The sequence below is a fragment of the Pipistrellus hanaki genome (genome assembly GCF_964339955.1).
Source record: "Pipistrellus hanaki genome assembly, chromosome: 2".
In the NCBI taxonomy this organism is placed as follows: Eukaryota; Metazoa; Chordata; class Mammalia; order Chiroptera; family Vespertilionidae; genus Pipistrellus; species Pipistrellus hanaki.
The window spans coordinates 53994852-54015993 of record NC_140504.1 but is presented as its reverse complement, the minus strand read 5'-3'; the positions used below and the strand labels follow the sequence as shown (position 1 = coordinate 54015993).

The 21142-nt window shown below is 45.3% G+C and overlaps 1 protein-coding gene across 3 annotated transcripts in view; it reads right to left on the bottom strand.

Annotated features, from left to right (window-relative positions):
* Positions 1 to 5333: 5333 nt before the first annotated feature.
* Positions 5334 to 21142, bottom strand: part of ILDR1 (immunoglobulin like domain containing receptor 1) — a gene marked incomplete at its 3' end in the record, with an annotated part of 35886 nt that continues 20077 nt past the window's right edge. Inside the window, exons 4-8 of one of the 3 annotated variants that reach the window (XM_084871647.1) lie at positions 19148 to 19267; positions 18718 to 18864; positions 11984 to 12115; positions 10986 to 11765; positions 5334 to 6130 (exon numbers count right to left, since the gene is read on the bottom strand). In XM_084871647.1, the coding sequence (XP_084727773.1) occupies positions 6111 to 6130; positions 10986 to 11765; positions 11984 to 12115; positions 18718 to 18864; positions 19148 to 19267 (1199 nt within the window). Of the gene's footprint in view, positions 6131 to 10842; positions 11766 to 11983; positions 12116 to 18717; positions 18865 to 19147; positions 19268 to 21142 lie in introns of those variants that run through there. The other 2 variants (XM_084871646.1, XM_084871645.1) reach the window with 2 other exon arrangements.

Below are 21142 nucleotides of genomic sequence, written 5' to 3'. Positions count from 1 at the left end.
ACTAAGTAACGCTGTCATCCTTAGAGTTTGGACCAAGGGTGGACTTTGGCAAAGTGGGTCCATCAGATTCCCTCAAGAATTTAGAATTGAGACAAAGGTTCAGAGAGTTAGGGCACTTTAACTGAAAGGTGTGTAGGTTGTTGCCGGTAGGGGTGTTGGCATCATGGCAACTTTGTATAAGCAAAAGTTACACTAAGTCAGAATTAGAATCCTGTAACACAAAGTGGTCAGCAGAAAAGACAGATGAGCAAATACAGAGAGAAAAAGCGAAACTGCTTAAAAGAAAGAAGAAGAAAAAAAAGAGCAATAGAAAGAGATAAAAACAGACAAGAGGACAGACATTTGGGGAAAAGTGAGGAAGATAAGGGGACAGGATACCAAATGGGAAAGAATGGGACTCAAGAATTGAGATGGGCACCCTGGAAGGATTCAGATAACTCCAAATAACTGTTAACTCAAACACCACAGAACCTCTGTTACAACAAAAGAAGCCTTTTACCCTCCGTGACGGAGGATGATCCTTCCTTGCTTAAAGACCATGTAGTTATCCCATTTGAGGTGCTTTCTTGGCAAGTGAGTACCAATTCTCCTTATGCCCTGCTCCACTCTCCTTCATTGCCTCCATATCTATAACTGTAGACAAATTCTAAAACATCCATGGGGCCAATTGCCAAGTCTAATTTGGGAGCAAGAGGGCTGCATGGCAAGAATTACAAAATTGCACTAAAGTTTATCAGCAAGAACCTGAGGAATATACATGGAACTGAATTATGAGTGTACCAGACCAGAGATGGAAGAAAATAAATGTCAGTTTATTATCATGTAGGTGCACTTAACAGAGATTCTAGACTCAATGTGCTGTCACACGCAGTTGGTAGAGTTCTACTTATTTTCTCTTTTTGTTGGATTCACCTTTGGCCTATGCTGAGTTGAGATGCCTGCGGAGCAGCTCTATTATAAGACATAGATCTGGGCTAATGATTTGGCAGGACAGTAAGGGACATAAAGGGGATGAGTATTTGTAACAGGTTGTTCTGGAGAAAGAGTTATGTGAAGGGAACTCTCAGCATGAACTCACAGTGTGAGAATATGCGTGTCCTATGTGAATGTTCACCAGAGGGCCTTAGCTTCACAAAAAGTTTTCTTTATCCATATAAACATAATGAGCCTCTTACTTGTAGAGGAAGGAATAGAAATATTTAGGGAGATGAGAATGTCAGAGTGGATTTATTATGTATTAGCTATTGAGACATCCCTGCCCAAAGGACATGCTTGTCATAATGACAGTGGGGAAGGGCATGTAATAAGAATGGAGACACAATTTTTTAATAAGTATTCACCTCTCTAACTATAGATAAGAAGTTTTCTAACAGACCCTGTGAAACTGGAGGATGAAATAAGGCTGTAAAAAGATAAGATGCCTCGCTGGGTCCATTACTCAGATAAATGCATTTTGAGAACTGACCAAGGACAGGACATGCTTTGATTTGGTTGCTGTGCCAGGACGCTGACACCTCCCTTCTCCCCCCTTAAGAGTTTGCCTCAGGAATGATGACCATTTTCTGGTCCCAGGAACAGGCTGAGCTATTTGTAACATCATAGAAGATTAGCTACCTTGTTATCGGACTTAGAGCCAGTCTGTAGACTCTCCCCTCCCTTTTCCCTGTCACACTTGTAGCTTGAAGCTGCACTAACTATATAAAACCTTAATATGCAAATTGACCAAACCAAACGGTGGAATGATTGGCAGAATGACTGGTCACCAGGACACGCACTGACCACCAATTGGTGACATTTCTTTGTGCATTTTGGTTGTTTCCCTGTGTTTGTTTTATGCATTAGATAGAATTGCTATGTCTCCTAGAATTAGTAGAGTGGCCTTGTATAGTAGAGTGGCCTTGAATTAGTAGAGTTGCCCCCTGGTGGTCAATGCCACAATTGCCTACAGCGAGAGTGCTGCTCAGCCAGAAGCCGGACTCAGACTGGCGAGCACAGCAGCAGTGGCAGGAACCTTCCTGCCTCCATGGCAGTGCTAAAGCAGTGCCATGATGCAAATGTAGGTACACTTGAAGTTGTCCCAGAGCCTTCTTACACTATCTTCATGTTTTTGGATTCCTTTTTCTTTTTGCTGTTCTGGTTGAGTGTTTTTTGCTTGCTTATATTCCAAACTAGAAGCTTGGTGCATGAAATTTGTGCACAAGGGTAGGTGTCCCTCAGTCTAACCCTGCATCCTCTCCAATCTGGGTTTCCTTGAGGAATGTCAACTGCCCATTTAGGCCCTTTCACAATCCAGGATTACTAGCTCCCAACTGCTTGTCTGCCTGCCTTCCTAATTGCCCCTAATCATTTTTGCCTGCCAGCCTGATCACCTCCTAACCACTCCCCTGCCAGCCTGATTGATGCCTAACTGCCCTCCCCTGCAGGCCTGGTCACCCCTAACTTCCCTCCCCTGCAGGCCTGGTCCCTCCCAACTGCTCTCCCCCTGCAGGCCTGGGTCCCTCCTAACTGCCCTCCCTTGCAGGTCTGGTCCCTCCCAATTGCCCTCCCCTGCTTGTCATCTTGTGGCAGCCATCTTGTGTCCACATGGGGGCAGGATCTTTGACCGCATGGGGGCAGCCAGCTTGTGTGTTGGAGTGATGGTCAATCTGTATAGTACTTTTTTCTTTTTTTTTTTTTTAAACTAGCCTGAAATTCATATGGCATTTCTTTTTTTTTTCTTTTCTTTTCTTTTTTTAATTATTTTCTTCTTTTTAAAAATATATTTTATTGATTTTGTACAGAGAGGAAGGGAGAGAGATAGAGAGTTAGAAACATTGATGAGAGTCATCAATCAGCTGCCTCTTGCACACACCCTACTGGGGATATGCCCGCAACCAAGGTACATGCACTTGACCGGAATCGAACCTGGGACCTTTCAGTCCCCAAGCCGACACTCTATCCATTGAGCCAAACCGGTTTCGGCTGTATAGTACTCTTTTATTAGATAGGATCGTTGGTTTGATTCTTGGCCCCCTCCAATCTACTGTTGATTCCCTGTAAATTATTCTTTATTTCAGTTAGTGTATCCTTCATTTCTGATTGGTCCTTTTTGTTCTCACTAATTTCCTTGAAATTCTCACTAAGACCCTTGAAGCTCTCATTAAAATCCTTGAGCATTCTTATAACCATTGATTTGAACTCTGTACACAGTAGTTTGCTAGATTCCATTTCATTTAGTTCTTTTTCTGGAGAATTTTTTCTTCTATTCTTTCATTGGTGACATTTCTTTGCGCATTTTGGTTGTTTCCCTGTGTTTGTTTTATGTATTAGATGGAATTGCTATGTCTCCTAGAATTAGTAGAGTGGCCTTGTATAGTAGGTGTCCTATAGGGCCCAGTGGCTCAGCCTCCCTAGTCCCCTGAGCTGGGCCTCATGTGCACCCCTGTGTGGGCTGTGTGCACTATCTGGTAGTTGAGCCTTGATTGCTGTTGGCATCACTGGGAGAAATTGACCCCTCAGCTGTGACTACAGTGGAAGAGCTGCTATGCAGGAGACACCATTATAGAACAAGAGCTGCTTCAGTGGGGCTTTGGTGCTGTCCCTTCAGTGTGATACTTGTGGATGTGTAGAGTTGTAATCTGGCATAGTTTGAAGCTGTCTACCAGGTGCACTGGCTCTTGGGTCCCCTGAGGGCACAAAGTCATCCCTTATCTGTGCCTTGCTTAGGGCCACCCATCAGGAGCTACAGAGTGATCTGCAGATGGCTGCCTCTTGTGTTCAGATTGGAAGTGCCCAGGAGAGGCTGAGCTGTGAAGCAAGGTAGGTTGCTGCTAGTGCTGGGCCTGGGGCCTCTTATTGAGTGGTATTAGGCACACTGATGCTAGCTGCTGCTTATTTGAGAGATTTTAGGAAAGTCTAAAACCTGAACCAGGGCACACAATTCATATGAAAAAGAGAGTCTCAGTTCCATGGAGACAAAGTGACTTTCTGGGACCAAGCTGGTAGCTACAGGATTTCTAACTGACAGATGCTTTCTTTCTTGTTCCACCTGCCAGCCCTAGTGTCTCTGAGCAGGGGAGGAAAGTCTCCAACCCTTGGGAACAAAGAGACTGTCCCACTTGGGCCAGCTGTTTTCCTTCACTCTTACTGGTTCCTTCTACTTACCTCAGTATCTCTCCATGGAAGAGAGGATTCTCAGGCCCAATGGGGAAGGAAAATGCATGCCTTATTTTTGGCAAGGCTCCCAGCTGCTTCTTCCCCTGAGGTCGTCAGAGGGTCTTCCACTAGATCCAGGGGACAAATGAGCTGAGATACCTTTTATTGCTATGTGGAAAGTTGGAAAATGCCAGGTCTGGCTGACCATCTGCTATTGATTGAGGGACGCAAGATGACCTGCCTTTTGTGTTGTTCTTCTGGTCCTGAGTTCCCAAACCAGCCTGTCTTCTTTTTAGCACCATTCAGAACTTTTCTTTATTTCTTGTGCCACTTTCAGGATTTATAAAGTTGGGCTAAGCAAGAAGAAGCAGGGGGGGGTGGCGGGGGTGGGGTGGGGAATCTATGCCATTTTGCCTTGACCAGAAGTCCCTCACCTACTGAATTTGATGTTTTGATTACCTATTAAAATTTCTTTTTTTTTTTTTTTTTTTTTTGCTAATTTACACTTAATTACATTATGGAAATAAAAAACACCAAGGCACCTTTGCCCAAAGCTGGCATTTAGCTTATTTTTCCAACAAAGAATTAATGAGGCCGAAACCAGTTTGGCTCAGTGGATATAGCATCGGTCTGTGGATTGAAGGGTCCCAGGTTCAATTCTGGTCAAGTGCACGTACCTTGGTTGCAGGCACATCCCCAGTGGGAGGTGTGCAGGAGGCAGCTGATTGATGTTTCTAACTCTCTATCCTTCTCAATTCCTCTTTGTTAAGAATAAATAAAAAATATTAAAAAAAAAAAGAATTAATGAGAGTAGGGGGGAAATTGTTATGTCAACACAATAGGATCTACATTGAGCTTGGGGTCATACACATAAAGATACTGTTGAGGAACACACACACACACACACACACACACACACACACCCCTTCTCACAGGTCACATCCTTCCAATGTTCCCCAGGAGGGTGTCTACATCAAGCACAGATGGATTCATGAAGCCACCAAGGGTCCTGGGGAAAATAGGAGGGAGTGGTAGAGCTTATTATAGGGAAGGTACAGCCCCTCCTTCTGGGGGGCAGAACCTGCCTGGAAGGTTCTGCTCGTGAAGACTGAGGGGTGCCAGGAGAAAGGCGGCTCCAGGACTCCTCAGGTCGCCCTGGCTCTTCTCTGAGCTTCAGGTGGGAAGAAGGCTTCATCCAGTCAAATGCAACAAAGTAGGTATTTATTTGGGGCAGAATCCGCACACCGGTACATTTTATTTCCTTCTTATTTATATACTCTGTTGTTCCCAAGAAACATTTAAAGTGATTTTAATACATACACACCATATACAAAAATATAAATTAGATATCAGCAAAAACATAAAACAAACAAAAGGAAAACAAGATAGTGCAAAACTGCTTTTCTGCTACACTTGGAATAAATGGCTCATAAGAGAGCACTCTGTTGGGAGTATTTCCTGTGCCATCTCTTATTGGGCCCTCAGAGGCACTTGGGACTGGGCAGCAAGGTGGGAGGGACCCTCTAGATATGCTATAGAGAGAAGTACCCATGGAAATTATCCTATCATACTCCATAGATTTCCTGCTCCTGACACGTTTGACTTTTTTCTTAAAGATTCCTGAGTTCACACTTTGAGAATGGCCATGGTTCTCAGTAGTGTAACCTCGCTGAGGACTCAGGCAAGTAAGTTCTTGAGGAATCACATCTCATTTGGGTCCATTACAAGTCAGAGACTATCTAAATATTCAGAGAGTGTGAACCAAGGCTGAAATGAAGTCATTAATTCCTAAAACTCTTACTTTTAAAATTCTCCTATTTGATTCTCAGAATCTAAGCCAAAAGTGGTAAGATACAGACTTGCATTGTCCTTCCCACGTCACCTGGAAGAGTAGGCGATACTGACGATGTGCAGGAGCGGAGAGTCACCACAGAAGAAGTGCTGCATCCGGTGACTAAATGACCACACTCCTTCCACTATGAGAGCTGTCTTTCTCCTGAGGAATAGAAGAACAGAAAAATTGACTCAGTTGGCTTTTGTTTTCTATGCATATAATACATAAGGTGTTTTTTTTTAATTTATTTTTATTGATTTTTTTTTTGACAGAGAGGAAGGGAGAGGGACAGAGAGCTAGAAACATCGACTAGCTGCCTCCTGCACACCCTCCACTGGGGATGCGCCCTCAACCAATGTTCATGCCTTTGACAGGAATTGAACCTGGGACCCTCCAGTCTGTAGACCAACGCTCTATCCACTAAGTCAAACCGGTTTTGGCCATAACGTGTTTTTGATTTAGATGAAAATCTAGGTGAGTGGTGACTGCTGGGACAGCAGATCTGAATCCAAAAAATAATTAACTCTTCATGAAGGCAGGCTTTCTTTCTGGGTTGAGTTTCTCTTTTCTCTTACCTCCCTGGAGCCTCCCCAAACATCTTTAATTCTGAAAATTTCTTGAAGTCTCATTCACTCTATCTTTTTTATTTTCAACATTTTCAAGCCTCCCTTAAACTGGGAGAAAAAAAAAAGAAAAGGTACCTTGTTCCATTCATCGATCTCTCTCCCATTCATTCATGACATGCCCAATCTCCCTTTCTTATGTATATACTCCTGAACTATTCTTTCTCAACCCTTATCTAAAAAGTCTAGCTTCATATTTTAGTATTTCTCTGAAGTTATTTTTCAAAGATCAACTAATTACCTCTTCCTGACCAAATTCAGTGGCTTTTCTTCAGACACAACTTCATTTGGTCTTTTGGCTTTTTCAACTTGCTCTATAAGGGCAAGGACTATGGCTTACATTCCTTTTATTTCTCTGACTTTGTATTGTAGGGGATTGTTTTATTTAGGTTTTGAATATCTACAGCTGCAGTACATGAATGTAACCTTTCTTATTTGAAATGGCAAGATACGGTATCTGTCCCAAAACATATTGTTCAAAATGCATTGTATATACCAGGGGGCCTCAAACTTTTTAAAGTGGGGGCCAGATCACGGTCCCTCAAAGAGCTGGAGGGCCGGACTATATGAACTACTAATTCCTACTGTAACACCTCGGCTGTGCTCACTGCCCAAAAAACCTGGCGGGCCGGATCAGACTCCTCTGCGGGCCGAATGTGGCCTGCGGGCCGTAGTTTGAAGACCCTTGGATATACTCTTAGAAATTCTGTGTTTCCAGTTTGTCAGGAAAGTGAGTTTTAGGCACGTGGTTTCTAATAAATAAAAAAAAAGGTATGGGATGAATGCTCTCTGACACAAAGGAAAGCAACAAAGTGGCACAAAGGGAACCTTTCCAGGGTTTGCTGAAGAAAAATCTAGACATTATCAAAGAATAGACATTCTATTGAAAGGAGAAGATGAAATATCCTGCTCCAAAATAATTTTTTTTTTATTAAGTCAAAGAGTAAAAAAAAAAATCCTGATGCTCTATAGAAAGTTTGAGTTTAGCTTAGAGTCAAGGATGCATTAGTTTTCTCTCAGAACAGGTTTTAGAATGAGTATGTACAGGCCAAGTTCGGAACAAACCGGAAATGGCTTGAGGAGCCCTTTCTTACTGGGCGGATTGGAAAGAAAGATAATCAGTTTGAAGGAGACCAGAGCAGAGGGGCCACTCAGACTGAAACCACTGGGTTTGAAAGCTCTGTGTGACTACTGCTTCTCATATTTCTGAGGTTGCAGCCTTTGGTGGACCTAAAATGAGATCTCAGCTAGTGTCCTATTTCTGGCGTCAAATGGGAGATTCCTCAACAGAACTTCCCTTTTCTCTTGGACACTGTGCAGAGAACAGTTTTTACCTGTTTTGCATTCCCATGTGATCATTTACATGAAAGCCCTTGTCTGTTTGTTAACTACTTGTTACACGTTATTCTTGAGAGAGAAGATTCCATGTACACCAAAAGATTTTTTAAAATTTATATTGCTCTGAACATTAATAAAATATTTTTTAATAAGTATTTTGTAAAAAAGTTATAGTGAAGGAAAAGTGTTGAAAGCCTGATTTAAGAAAAACAGTGATAAATCTTATCACCTCAAGGAGTAAACAAACCTCCACGTTATACATAATCAAAGATCACCATCTAGTGGCCCAATTGTATGATAACTTCTGAAGTTAGCGGCAAGCTCCAAAGACTTCAGAGGCCAGGGAGGTGTATGGAAAGCATCCAACTCCACCAAGCAGAGGAGAAAAGAAAAAGACTTTGGTCCCACGAAAAGCATTCAAAATTCAAGTTACATACAAAACACTGTGCCTTTAGAACCAACCAATCTCCCAAATCAAGTTTCGGTCCTGGGCCTCTGATCACTCAGAATATGAGTGGACAGTGGGACGTGATTAAAGTAAAGTGATAGCTCTTTGGGAGATAAACTCAGAGACATCCAAAACAATGAGGGCTTTTAAAATCACCTTCAGCGAAATTTCTGCCTCTCACCGGTAAGTTTACAATAAAAAAAATATGGGTTGCTTCGGGGTACATCTGGATTATTGGTGTGTACATCCAAATAATAAAGAAAGCTTTCAGAAAATGAAGAAATAAAATCATCAGAAAACATGACTGCCCCACACAACATGACTGAAAAGGGCACCAGTCTGAGTCAGAGGACTGTTCTAATTCTGGCTTCCCTCCCTACTGACGGTGTGACTTTGGACATGTTCCTTGATTTCACTGAGCCTCACAGAGCTTTTCCAGGATTATCTATAATAATAAAAGCGTAATATGCTAATTAGATTGGATATCCTTCTGGACGACCTTCTGGATGAAGCTGGAGCTTGGAAGGAAGCCCAGGTCCTGGGTGCCAGAGGGAAGCTACTGCCAGCAGCCGCGGGAACACAGGCCTACTCTTGCTCGAATTTCATGCATCGGGCCTCTAGCCCTATATAATAAAGAGCTAATATGCTAATTAGACTGGACAAGCAGAACAATCTTCCAGAATGACTTTCCAGACTGACCAATGGTCAGGGGCAGCGGGGTCATGGGGCCACGAGGCAGGTGAGGCTGCGAGGGCTGAGCCCCTAGCCCGAATTTCATGCATCGGGCCTCTAGTATGAAATAAGCATTGAAAAGGGCTTACCCCAGTGTCTGGAACATAACTGGTGTTTCTTTTACCTTCCTCTAAATTATAAGAAACCTCATAATTTTACTTAAAGAGGAGAAAATAAAGACAAGAAGACACTTAAGAGAAAATGGGGTTTGGATTTAGGGCCAAAAACTGGCTCTGAAACTGCATTTCTCTGCTGAAATGAAGTTAGGAGACAGTTTAGTCACTATCTAATTAAAGTAACAGCAGTTGTCCCAGCGCTAACCGACTATGTGGTTTCTTTCAGGATGTAATTTTCTTACTGGTAACATGGAAGGAAGAGTTGTATCCCATGTAAAATGAAGACAGTAGCACAAATCTCACAGGGTGTAAGGATGGAAAGAGATGTAGCATAAATGTCCAGAGCTCAGTCTCACTTAGGATACTACTAATTTTCATTATTACTGGCCGTTGCCTATCTCAGAGGACATCTGTGAGAGTATGACATAAATGTCACTGATCATTTCAGAAATGCCTGCTGGCCTTTGCTACCTTCTTCACTCTCCAACCAAGGTTCCCTCCTAGAAAGACCAGCACTGTGGCTCTCATAGGTGCCTGCTCCTTTGCATACTCCATGCATGTAACTGGATTTTAAACCAGTTACAGCAGAACCTGCGTTTCCGAAGGAGAGGTGAATCCTTCGGAGTGCATGAGAGACTAAAACTCTTATTCCTATAATACCCCTCTACTCTGGCAACTTTTCTCAGAGCTTACTCCATATCCCTTTATCTCAACAGCATTGAAACAGGAAAAGATTCTGGTCAAAAGAGAAATGTATTTTTGTGGGTAGCTTCTAAGTCAGTTCTGAAGGGAGTTCAGAAATATTTTTTGAGCAATGAAAGCTTAACTTGGCAAAGTGACAACACTAAAAGAATACCATAATTTGGAAATATTAATTATAAAATAAGTTTCAAAGTCTCTTTCTTTCTTTTCTTTTCTTTTCTTTTCTTCCTTCCTTCCTTCCTTCCTTCCTTCCTTCCTTCCTTCCCTTCCCTTCCCTTCCCTTCCCTTCCCTTCCCTTTCCTTTCCTTTCCTTCCTTCCTTCCTTCCTTCCTTCCTTCCTTCCTTCCTTCCTTCCTTCCTTCCTTCCTTCCTTATTCAGAGGCCCAAAAGGCCTACATTGATCCCTCTTTGTATCCCTTTTAGGCTGGAAAGCTCACTCCTACCTTGTGGCAACCCTGCCTGTTCACTGAATATTAAAGTAATGATATGTGTGTTTATATATCTCCAAATCAGTTCAATGGTCCTTTCCCAGGAAGGTGGCAGGGGAGGGCTCGGGGGCCTCTCCTTGACTACAACACTGCCTTGCACACTAACTTGAGGCACCTAGAGGGACACATACATCCTCTGCTGGGCCAGGTGCTCTAATTTAGGGTATGGAAATAGTTGCTAAGTAAAGCAAAGCAGCTGTGGCAGGAAGTAAAAGTCTTAGCCATCAAGACCAGCGTTCGAGTTCTAGCTCCACCACTCACTTGGAGCTTGCTGATTCTGAGCCTCATATTTTCTCCTCTGTGAAATGGGGGGACGTGAGGGTGAGAAAGCCCTCGGTAAGCACCCAGCACCTCCCCTGCCCTCGGTACTCACTAGGTCCCTTCTAGCTTGCCAGGGCCAGCCGTGCAAAACAGGGAAGAGCGGCCCTCAGCGGTGGCCCGTGAGGCGGCCTGTGTCAGCCGAGGCCAAGCCTGGCTGAAGGGTCCTTCCTGCCCATGCCCTACCCTCAGCAGGATGCCCCAGGCTCACCGAGCGCCTCTCCACATTCCCTCTTTTCCTGCCATTCTTGCCTGGCATGACATCCAGTGAGCGGTAGCTGGGTGGCTTCTCCTCCGGCCAGTTTGGGGAGTGGGAGCGGCGGCGGTGGGCCCCCCATCTCCGGGGTTGCCTCTCCTTCTCCTCCTCGGAGCTCCAAGAACTGAATCCCGAAGGCAGGGGAGGGGAGTAGCTGCGGGGCCTGCGCCTCTGGTGCCTGCGCTCGCTCTCCCGGGGGCTGGGCCTGCGGGGCCTGTCCGGGTAGCGGCTCCGCAGAGGCAGGTGGGTGGGCCGCTGGCAGCGGTCCTCGCTGGACGAAGGGATGTCGCTGAGGCTGTCCCTGTCTGACCAGGGCGTGGGGGACGTGTTCGGCCTGGAGCTGCGGTGCCTTCCACTCCGAAGCTGGCCCAGCTCCCTTCCTTCCAACGCCCAGGGCCGCCGAGGCTGCCAGTCCTGCAGCTCCTGGTGGAAACCAGAGTGGTGGTGCGGCCTCCTCTCCTCCCTCAGATCCCAGGCTCCAGGGGGAACTGGAGCGAGCCAGTGCTGGTGGGAGGAGTTGCTGGTCATCAGAGAAGACGGCAGGTCTCTCAGGGGGGGCAGGCGGATGATTCTGCGTTCCACGACCTCGGAGCCCAGGGAGGACAGCATGCTGCAGGGCTGGCCGGAGATGGCTTTGAGGTTAGGGGGCAGGGGCTGGGCCGGGTTGAGGTTCCGCAGCTCTTTCTCCAGATACTCCAGGACGCCGTTAGCGATGGGAGGGTGCGTGGTGGGCTGGGTCACTGGCACCTGTGGGAGGCTGGATCGCATGGACAAATCTGTGTGGAAACAAGGATAAGAACATGCAGAAAAGCTGGCTCACAGGACGCGCCTCGGAATCAGGGCACCAGAATGCCACGCTATTTAGTTTGCATGCATCCCCTCCCATCCTCAGTCGTAAAGATGCCCACCATATTGGTCAGGAAAGCCCTGAGGTAGCCCGTGCTCTTACTCTTGCCCTCTGCCCTCTCCCACCCTGAATCTCGGCAGAGTTTACCTCGCTGAAGCAGCTGGTTCATTGGATAAGATGAAAACTGAGAGCTCCTGTCCGCCCCCCAGTATAGGGGTTTTTCCATCATCTGAGGGCCTAGGGACTGAGCCTGCTTCATGTAGCGGTGGCGGGCCAGGGCTGCGGGGGGAAAAGGAGAAATGCAGACCCTCAGCCAGGGAAAGGCCCACACCTCCCACTTCACTTCTCTCCACCGAGTGGCCTTGCCCAGAGACCAGTTTCTCTCCTCAGAGTTCCCTATGTTCTATCTTGCATGCGAGTCAGAGGTAAGAGTAGTGAATCGATTGCTCCACCGGGAAGGAACCGGGAATAAATTCCCTAGGCAAGAGCAGGACTCCCACACCCCGGGATTATACCCTTACCATGGACTTCCTAGTCTCAGAAACATTTCATCACCCTGCCCATTCCCAGGGTCAGCCACACTGTGCCGGGATATACGTGGGTAATTAGCAGGCAGTGAAATCTCAGGCCACAGGCCAGCAGGGCCTTCAGCCACAGGCCAAATATAGAAGGTACACATGCAAAGAGTTTAGAGGAGGCTATGACTCAGGGGCGGCCAGGGAAGCTCGGGGCTGCCTGCTCGGAGTGGAAAAAGAGAAGGACGTCGGTGCTGATGTCAATGGGTAGAGTTACCGGTAAAGAATGTTTCTAGCTAGGATGCCAGCCCCGGCTGGAGAAAACCAGTGGGAGGAAGGCAAGAGAACGCAAAAAGCTGAAGTGGATCCAGCAGACCTTTTGTACTCTTCTCCTCAACTTTATTAAGTGTTGAGGTTTCCCCTAAGTAGGGAGAATCTCTCAGAGGTGGGGTGGAAGCAGAGAAGGGAGAAGGGAAATACCGTTTCCTTTTAGGGCAAAGAAAAGAACATAAAAAAAGCAGCACAAGGAGAGGAGGGGAGATAAGAGATCAACCGAAGGACTTGTATGCATGCATATAAACATAACCAATGGACGCAAAACACTGGGGGGTGAGGGCATGTATGGGAGTGGGGGTAGGGCAATGGTAAGGTCTATACACATATAATACAATACCTTAATAAAAAAAAGGGGAGGGGGAGTAAGTGGTGGTTGCCAGGAGATAGAAGGAGGAAAAGGGAAGTAATTGTTTATTTTATTATTTTATTTAAAAAAGCAGCACAAGGGATCCATGGAAATGTCACTCCAGTCCCCTAGGTGCAGCTAACCGACAATGAGAGCATGTTAAAAACAAAAGCACTGAGTTGGTTTTGCTCATGAGTTTCTATTTTGAGGTAATTTTGACGAGCGCCACGTTTCCCAAAGCCCCTGCCCATCCATGCATGTCGAAAATGTACTTGTGTGTCTAAGCGCAGGAATTGCCTGCCTCGGGCTCCCAGCAGCCCTCGCACCTCCTCTGGGTTCCCCAAGCCCTGCGCCACCTCATCCCCTCACCCCAGGCAGCAGGCTCCGCCTGAACCTTCCTGCTGCCACAGGAGGGGAAGAGAGGGCAGGCCCTCTGGACCCAGCTGCACAGGGTGGGGGATTTGGTGAGGCCAGCAGTGAAGGGGCCACCTGGACAGCTACCCTGGGGCTCCAGCGTGAAATAAACTTCCAGCACAACAGGATGTGGTTGCAGCAGAGCCCCCCAAAATGTCTGGAGCTCCAGCCCTAACGGTGAGTCACAGCCCAGCCTAGAGGAAATCAGATGCAAACTAATCGCAGCTCACCCAGCTGCCATGCTTTTAAGCCAAAGACAGCACTCCGGACCCTCCAAAGACAAGTCCGCAAGCCCAGCCCTTTCCTCTCCCTTTGGCTAACAGATGCCTCTCCCAGCTCCCTACAGGGGCCGCCATCAGCGCACACAATGCCCTGCCACTTTCCATAAGCTAACTAGTCCTCAGAGATTTTTTTTTTTTCTCAGAGAAATCTTCAGTGTGGGATCAATGAGGAAGTTGAGGTCCCAGAGGTTACTTCCCTAGCTCACAGTCCAAGAGCGGGTGACTGGCAGAGACATAGAGTGTGACCCTGAGCCTGACACCCAAACCTGTACTCTTTCTGCCACACCACCGAGTCCCTAGGCTCTTTTATTTCTGTGAAACGAACAAAAAAACCCTCCTCCAGCGGTAACTCCTCACTTTATTTTTTTCCAACTCAGCCCCACAATTTTTAAAACCCACTCCAGACTACTCTCTGACCCCAAGGCCTAAGGACATCCAATGCCATCGGGAACAACCCTATATACCACCTACCCCTCTAACTGACTCCTGGCTTCCTCTAAATAGTACCACCCCCCTTTTGGCCACTTCTTCCCTCAGACCCCCAGTTCTATAGGAGACAAAGGGAGAGTGAGGGTTACTCCTTTCTCTCCAAAGGACTTTTTAAGTTAATGGAACCCCCTGTGTAGAAAACTCCCTAGAGATCATTCCAGATCCTCCATGAGCTTTCCCATCAAATTTTTACTTTCCCCAGAGATTCATCTGCCTGCTTCCTTCTTAGCTGCTACCACCTTTTCTTCATAGTGCCTTCCTTCCCTGATACACTGGGACTAATGAGATGCGAATGGGAAACACAGCCTCAGAGCTTCTCCCTTGCCATCCTGTCCCTGGAACCAGCCCCATGGGGATGTCTTCACTACGAGGGTTTTCTGCTTCTCACCTAACGGGAAATCAAACAGGCAATAAAAGAAACATGGAGAAAGTAGCAAAGCTTCCAAAGTCTCCTAGAAAGTTATCTCCGAAACTCGATGGAGAAAAGTCTGCCCTGGTCACCTTTAATGGACTGGTTAAAAACACAGATCCCCACAAACCCTCCCTCAGCCTAATGCAAGGCAAGAAAATCTGCATTTTCAAAGAGCTCCTTTATTCTAATGCTGGGAGTCAAATCAGAGTTGACTATTGAGGATTCTCAACAACCTTTCGAGAAATAGGATCCTTGGAGAGACGTTTCCTTAAATATGGGCTTTGAGGTTCAGATGGACTTCAACTGGAATTCTCAGCATGTGACAGCTGTGTGATTCTGAGCGAGTTTTTAGAGGGTCTGAGTCTACTCCTATTTCACAAGATTACTGAGGTTAAATGAGATAATAATCTATACTCGTGATAAATAGTGGCTCTCCTTGTTTTAATAAATTGTTATAAGTCGCTTCTTTTGTCTTAGAGCCCATGGGAGACAAATGTACATACTGGGGAACTATACCACCAAAGGCACGTTCATCTTCTTTCTGAGGAAAACCTGGGGTACAGTCTTTAAGATGTCTCCTTCCAGCCGAAACCAGTTTGGTTCAGTGGATAGAGCATCAGCCTGTGGACTGAAAGGTCCCGGGTTCGATTTCGGTCAAGGGCATGTATCTTGGTTGCAGGCACATCCCCAGTGGGGGGTGTGCAGGAGGCAGATGATCGATGTTTCTCTCTCATCAATGTTTCTAACTACCTATCCCTTTCCCTTTCTCTCTGTAAAAAGTCAATATATATATATATATATATATATATATATATATATATATATATATAGATGTCTCCTTCCCAATAGAAATGACACTCAACATTCCCTGCTCCTCCAGGGACCTACGCCTCTTGTCCTCTGCGGCCAGCATCGTCAGTGGGCATCCCTGGTGGGTGCCCCTGAGGATCTCCAACTGCACTTGCTTGTTACTGCTCACCGTTCCCTTACCAATCCTCTCCACTCTTCCAGAACTCCTTCTTTGTCCTCTTTTGGCCCATGGTCACAGAGTCCTTTCCCTTTTTCCCATACTACCAGTCCCCTATGACTTGACTGGCCAGTCATTTCGGTAACATCCTCAGGAGCTTTCTAGAATCCCACACCATTTGAACTCTTACCATCCCAGCTTTAGGGAACCACCAGCACATGCATCCTAGCTCCACAGTGCCAGAGCTGACTGCACTGTGAGGCACCTGACCTCAAAGAGCCTTCCTCCCAACCTAACTTTCCCTCACTGACACATAGACCTGGTTTCCCTCCTATAGAGCAGGGGTTTAAACATACCCCAGGTCTCATGCCTTCCCCTCCTCATGAACTTTTAACTGTTGGCATCACCTTCGTTGAGGAAGAGGAACCACCCCGGGCAAGGAATCAAGAGACCCAGTTCTAGTCCAGGCTCTGCCACTAACTAACTGTGTGAAAAAGTCTCATCGGGCCTCACTTCCCTCTCCCGTGGGGAGGGTGGGGAGGGGCATGGCAGAGAGCAGAGATTCCCACTGTGGCCTGTGGCCTACTGCTGGGCGTGCCCAGACGTTCTGTGGGGAAGAGGGCCAGTCAGTCACCTAGAGATGAAACTTGTTTCTCCAGTTCTCCCAGAGAAAAATAAGGTTCACTTTCAATAGCTTTCACCTTTAGGTTCTACTGTGGGTTGTTTACTGGTATGGAGTGAATTATCAAGTTACTGAAATGTGGTGTCCTTTTAATTTTTCCCCCCTCCCTGGTTCTCTAGTAACTCTCATTAGAAAGTGGGAGCAGGTTGGGGAGATTGGCTGTGGTCAGAGAAGTTCAAGAACCACTGACATCGTTCCTGAAGCTCCCTTCTGTGCCTAGAATTTTTACTTGCTACATATGAGCTCTCTCAGCTTCCTCCCTTATACATTAATCATAATGACTTCCTCTCTCTCTCTTCAGAGATCAGGCTGTCTTTTTCTTTCCGTCCTAAACGCAGTCATTTCACTGTAAGCCCGATGTCACTCCCATTGGCCCCATCACTCATCGCTGGTCATCTTAGTTTACTTATTTTCCATAGGCCTTGGTTCTTTGCCTACAAATATGCGTAGGGTTACCTATTCTAAAAACAAACAAAAAATAGTCACACACACACACACACACACACCCTTCTCTATCTAAAAGCTTTAATAACTTCTGCCGCCCCCATATAATCTCCTCATCACCAAACTTCACAGTACAGTCTGCTCTAGTGACTCACTTCAAAGGTGACTGCATCTGCTCAGGTCTAGGGACCTTTATTCGTGGCCTGCATTTCTTGACTTTACCAGTCCTTCTAAATGAACTCTAACCACTTAGGAGAAACTCCTCTCCCCCAGAACCTGTTTATTAGCTGGCAGTGGATACATTTATCATTTATGCTGGGTTTCTCCCCAGTCTTGCCTATTTTGAGTGTCCCACTGACCTAGGGATGCTAAGAAGGCACCGTGAGAGTGTTTTTCTCATCTTTTCCTGCATATTAATATGTCACTGACAGTGACTTCTCCATGGTGTGTCTCCGAGAGGCCCCTGAGAGGTAGGGAGCGCCTACTGTGGGAAATTCAGACTATCGTGAGTCAGATGAACATGGATTCAACACTGTACTACCACTGCTACTCACTATCTGGGTGACTTCTCTGGCCTTCAGTCCCTTCATCTGTCAAAAGTGATGATACTGGCCAAAACCAGTTTGGCTCAGCGATAGAGCGTTGGTCTGCGGACTGAAGGATCCCAGGTTCGATTCCGGTCAAGGGCATATACCTTGGTTGCGGGCACATCCCCAGTAGGGGGTGTGCAAGAGGCAGCTGGTCGATGTTTATCTCTCATCGATGTTTATCTCTCATCTAGCTCTTTATCTCTCTCCCTTCCTCTCTGTAAAAAAATCAATAAAATATATTTAAAAAAAAAAGTGATGATACTGTGATACTGGCCTTCTAGGGTTGTGAAGATTCAATGGGGAAATATGTACAAAGGGCCTACACAGAGCAAACATCCAATAAGGGTTAGTTCTCTTTTCCTGTAAGACACCAACCTCGGAACACAGGCCTGAAACCAGACTCAGAGCATTGACCTCAACACTGTAGATTAAGTTTTGTTTCCAGCTTAAGAAGCAATTCCTTATTTTTTCCCTTAAAAAAATTCCCTTTCAAATGTGTTATCTCTGGGTGCTAAGATTAGTCTTTACATATTCCAAATTTTCTCAGAAATGTAATACTATATTGATATTATCAGGAACAGGATATATTATTTTAAAACACAAATACAACTTCCATTTAAAGAAGTTGGTTCCATTCTAGCTACTTACTAAGAAAAGATCATTGTAGAATAATTTACTTTTATCTTCATTCCGCAGCCAAATTGTTTAGGGCATGTCATAACTCTGTTTTAAAAAGTCAAATGTCAGCCCAAAGAAAGAGCAAGATTTTCTTCTGCTCCCTCTTTCCTTTCTTTAACACAGAAATTCTAAAAGTGTGGCCCTAGCCCAGGAGCATCACATCACCTTTTGAGACAAGCAAATTCTCAGGCCCACTCCAGACCAATTAAATTAAAAAACAAACAAACAAACAAACAAAAAACCTCTGGTAGTGGGGGCCAGCAATTAAGCTTTAACAAGCCTTTGGGGTGATTCTGAAGTTTGAGAACCACTGCTTCACACCTTTTTCCTCAGATCTACTCTTTTCAAGTCATCTCTAAGGAGTGGCCCCCTCTCTCTCGCTGCTTTATTTAAACCATTCCTCCAGCCACCTCATGTTAAGCAAGGTCAGTGCTAAGAGCAAACAGTGGAGCACAGGAATACCAGAGCCGCTGAGGAAATGCCATCAGTAGGCAGAGCCATTTGAAGAAGGCTGTGGGCAGACTAGAACGAGGACAGGAAAGAAGTCCTCTCACTTGACTCTGTAGCCCAAGGATCAATTTCTGGGCTGAGGCCAAAGGCCCCCAAGCCTTTGATGGGAGAAAGTTGTGGAGAAGAACCTGGAAGAGCTTATGGTTTTGAAGTTGATCTGTTTGGGGCACCAGGCTCCAGCAGCAAGCCATCCCACTGCCTGTCCATCCCCTCTCACCTTCCTCAGGGCAGCAGCAGCGGGTGGGACAGCAGGGGCAGCGGATGTAGCAGCAGCAATACTGGGGGCAGCACTGGCACCAGCACACTCCAATCAGCAGGAGCAGGAGGAGGGCTCCCAGAATGATGAAGATCACCGTCAGCCAGTCTGCAGGGGAGAAGCCAAGCAGGGGTCACACGAAATATACAGGGGCAATTCCAATAGCCTAGCGATCTAACAAATACAGCTCTTGGCCTACAGATTCAAGTTGAACAATATAATGGGGGGCAAAAAAGGTTAATTTTGGTAAGAGAACTTCAGAGGCTGGCAATCCAAAAATAACAACCTGGCCTTGCTTGTTTCTGCTTTTTTTTTCTTTTTTCTCTTTTTCCTGTATGAAAAAAAAGTGTCACGGTGTGGTGGACAAATAAAAAGTTCCCGCAGCACTTACGCAGGACAATGAGCTTCACCTCCTTATCCGGGTCACCTGTCGTGTCCCCTGGAGCCTCAATCGCACAGTAGTACACTCCGTGATCCCACCACATCACTTCATTAATCACAAGATCTGCTCCTGCAAGAAAGAATGTGCACTGATTGAAAGAGAAGGAAATGCTTTCTGACCTTTCGTAGATTCAAGACCCTAGCATTGTCCTTCCACATCTGAAGTGGGCCCCTCATAGTTCAGAGAAAGGCCTCAATTCCTTTTATTGAGAATCTCCTCTTTCTCCAAGCAGTATAATGGAGGTAGAACTGACCATTCATTGAGCCCTATGAGATATTTTGAAAGCATTTGTATATATCACATCATTTAATTCCCACCACAGCTCTCCAAGTGGGTGAGGAAAAGATTACCACTTGTCTCCCAGTGTCTGTTCTCCCTTTCTCTCATAGTCATAAAATTTTTGGTCATGTATGAGGTCATCCAGAATAAAGGCAGTATTTCTCATTCCCTCTTACAGACGAACATGGACATATGACTCAGGATAGAGTGTTACATGATAATTCAAGAACTTTCTTAAAAACAGTCTGGGGACAGCTTTACCCTTTTGTTCTTCATTTCCTCTTTTTTTATTTTTATTTTTTAAAATCCTTACTTGAAGATATGTTTTCCCCCCCATTGATTGTAGAGAGAGAGAGAGTAAGGGAGAAGGAGAGAGAAACATTGATCAATTGCCTCACATATGCGCTTTGACTGGGGATTGAACCCACAACCTGACCAGGAACTGAACTTGTGACCCTTTGGTGCATGGGACAACGCTCTAACCATTGACCCATGGTGTCCGGGGTTGTTCTTTATTCTTCTTCTGCTCTGTTATCTGGAAAGCAAATATGATGGCTGTCATCTTGGACTATGAGGATGATGATGATATTCCTGGTGGGTTGGAAGGAGCTTGAGGCCCTGAGGACTTAATGGAAGACAGCCACTACTACAATAGTTCTAGACCATCTACTTTCAAATTTATATAAGAGAAGAAATATACTTTATTGTTTAAGTCACTAATATTTGGGGCTTTTGCATATTCATAACTGTAATCCTGATATGTGGGTACTGTTACTAGCTGCATTTCAGATGAAGAAACCGAGAGGCTTAGCAGGCCTTCGCCTTTCCCAGGAGGTTAAGAAATCGGCTTAGTAACAACCGAGAGCTAATGCTTACCAGAGGTAGATTCAGACCCTGCCTCTCTGCTTCACTATTGGTGCTCTTAACCACCAAGGTCTAATATCCTCTCCAAACTAGGTAGCCTGGATCTCTTGCCAGCTGTGAACAGATATCTCTGGATCTCAAAGGAGTAGGTTATGAGATAAACCTGGATAAGCAAGGATGAAATGCCATTGTTTTAAGAGTAAATGTTACTTAAAAAAAAGAAAAAGAATTTGTCATCATGAACACCAAGTGCTGTGTCCCCCCACTAAGATAGATGAATGGGATGTTCAAGATTAGCAAATGCAACACAGGCTCACTAAGACCTTTTGTGGGTCCAGCACTATGTTAGACACTGTGGACGATTTCAAGAAGAAATGTGGGAAATCTGAAGAGAAATAAGACCCATTTGTGTCCTAAAAGGGTTTAAAGTCTGGTCAGAGGCATCAGGGCAGCCTCCAAGACCCCATTATTTTAGCCACAGTAAGTGCCAGAGGACATCTTCACATTCTTAAAGACCTTACCTTACAGATTTGCTCCTGCTTAGTTGACAGTTTTATCTGCAATTCTTTTTTAAAAAAATTAAAGTATAATTGGCACACAATATTGTAATAATTTCAGGTGCATGACATAGTGATTCTACATTTATATATATGTGAAATGATCACAATAAGTCTAGAAACCATCTAAATATCTGCAATTCTTTCTTATATGTTTGTCAAGAAATATTTATTGAGGAAATGAAACAAAAATGTAAGGTCACGCACTATTGGAGCTAACTCTGACTTCTGTTTCCTTCTCATT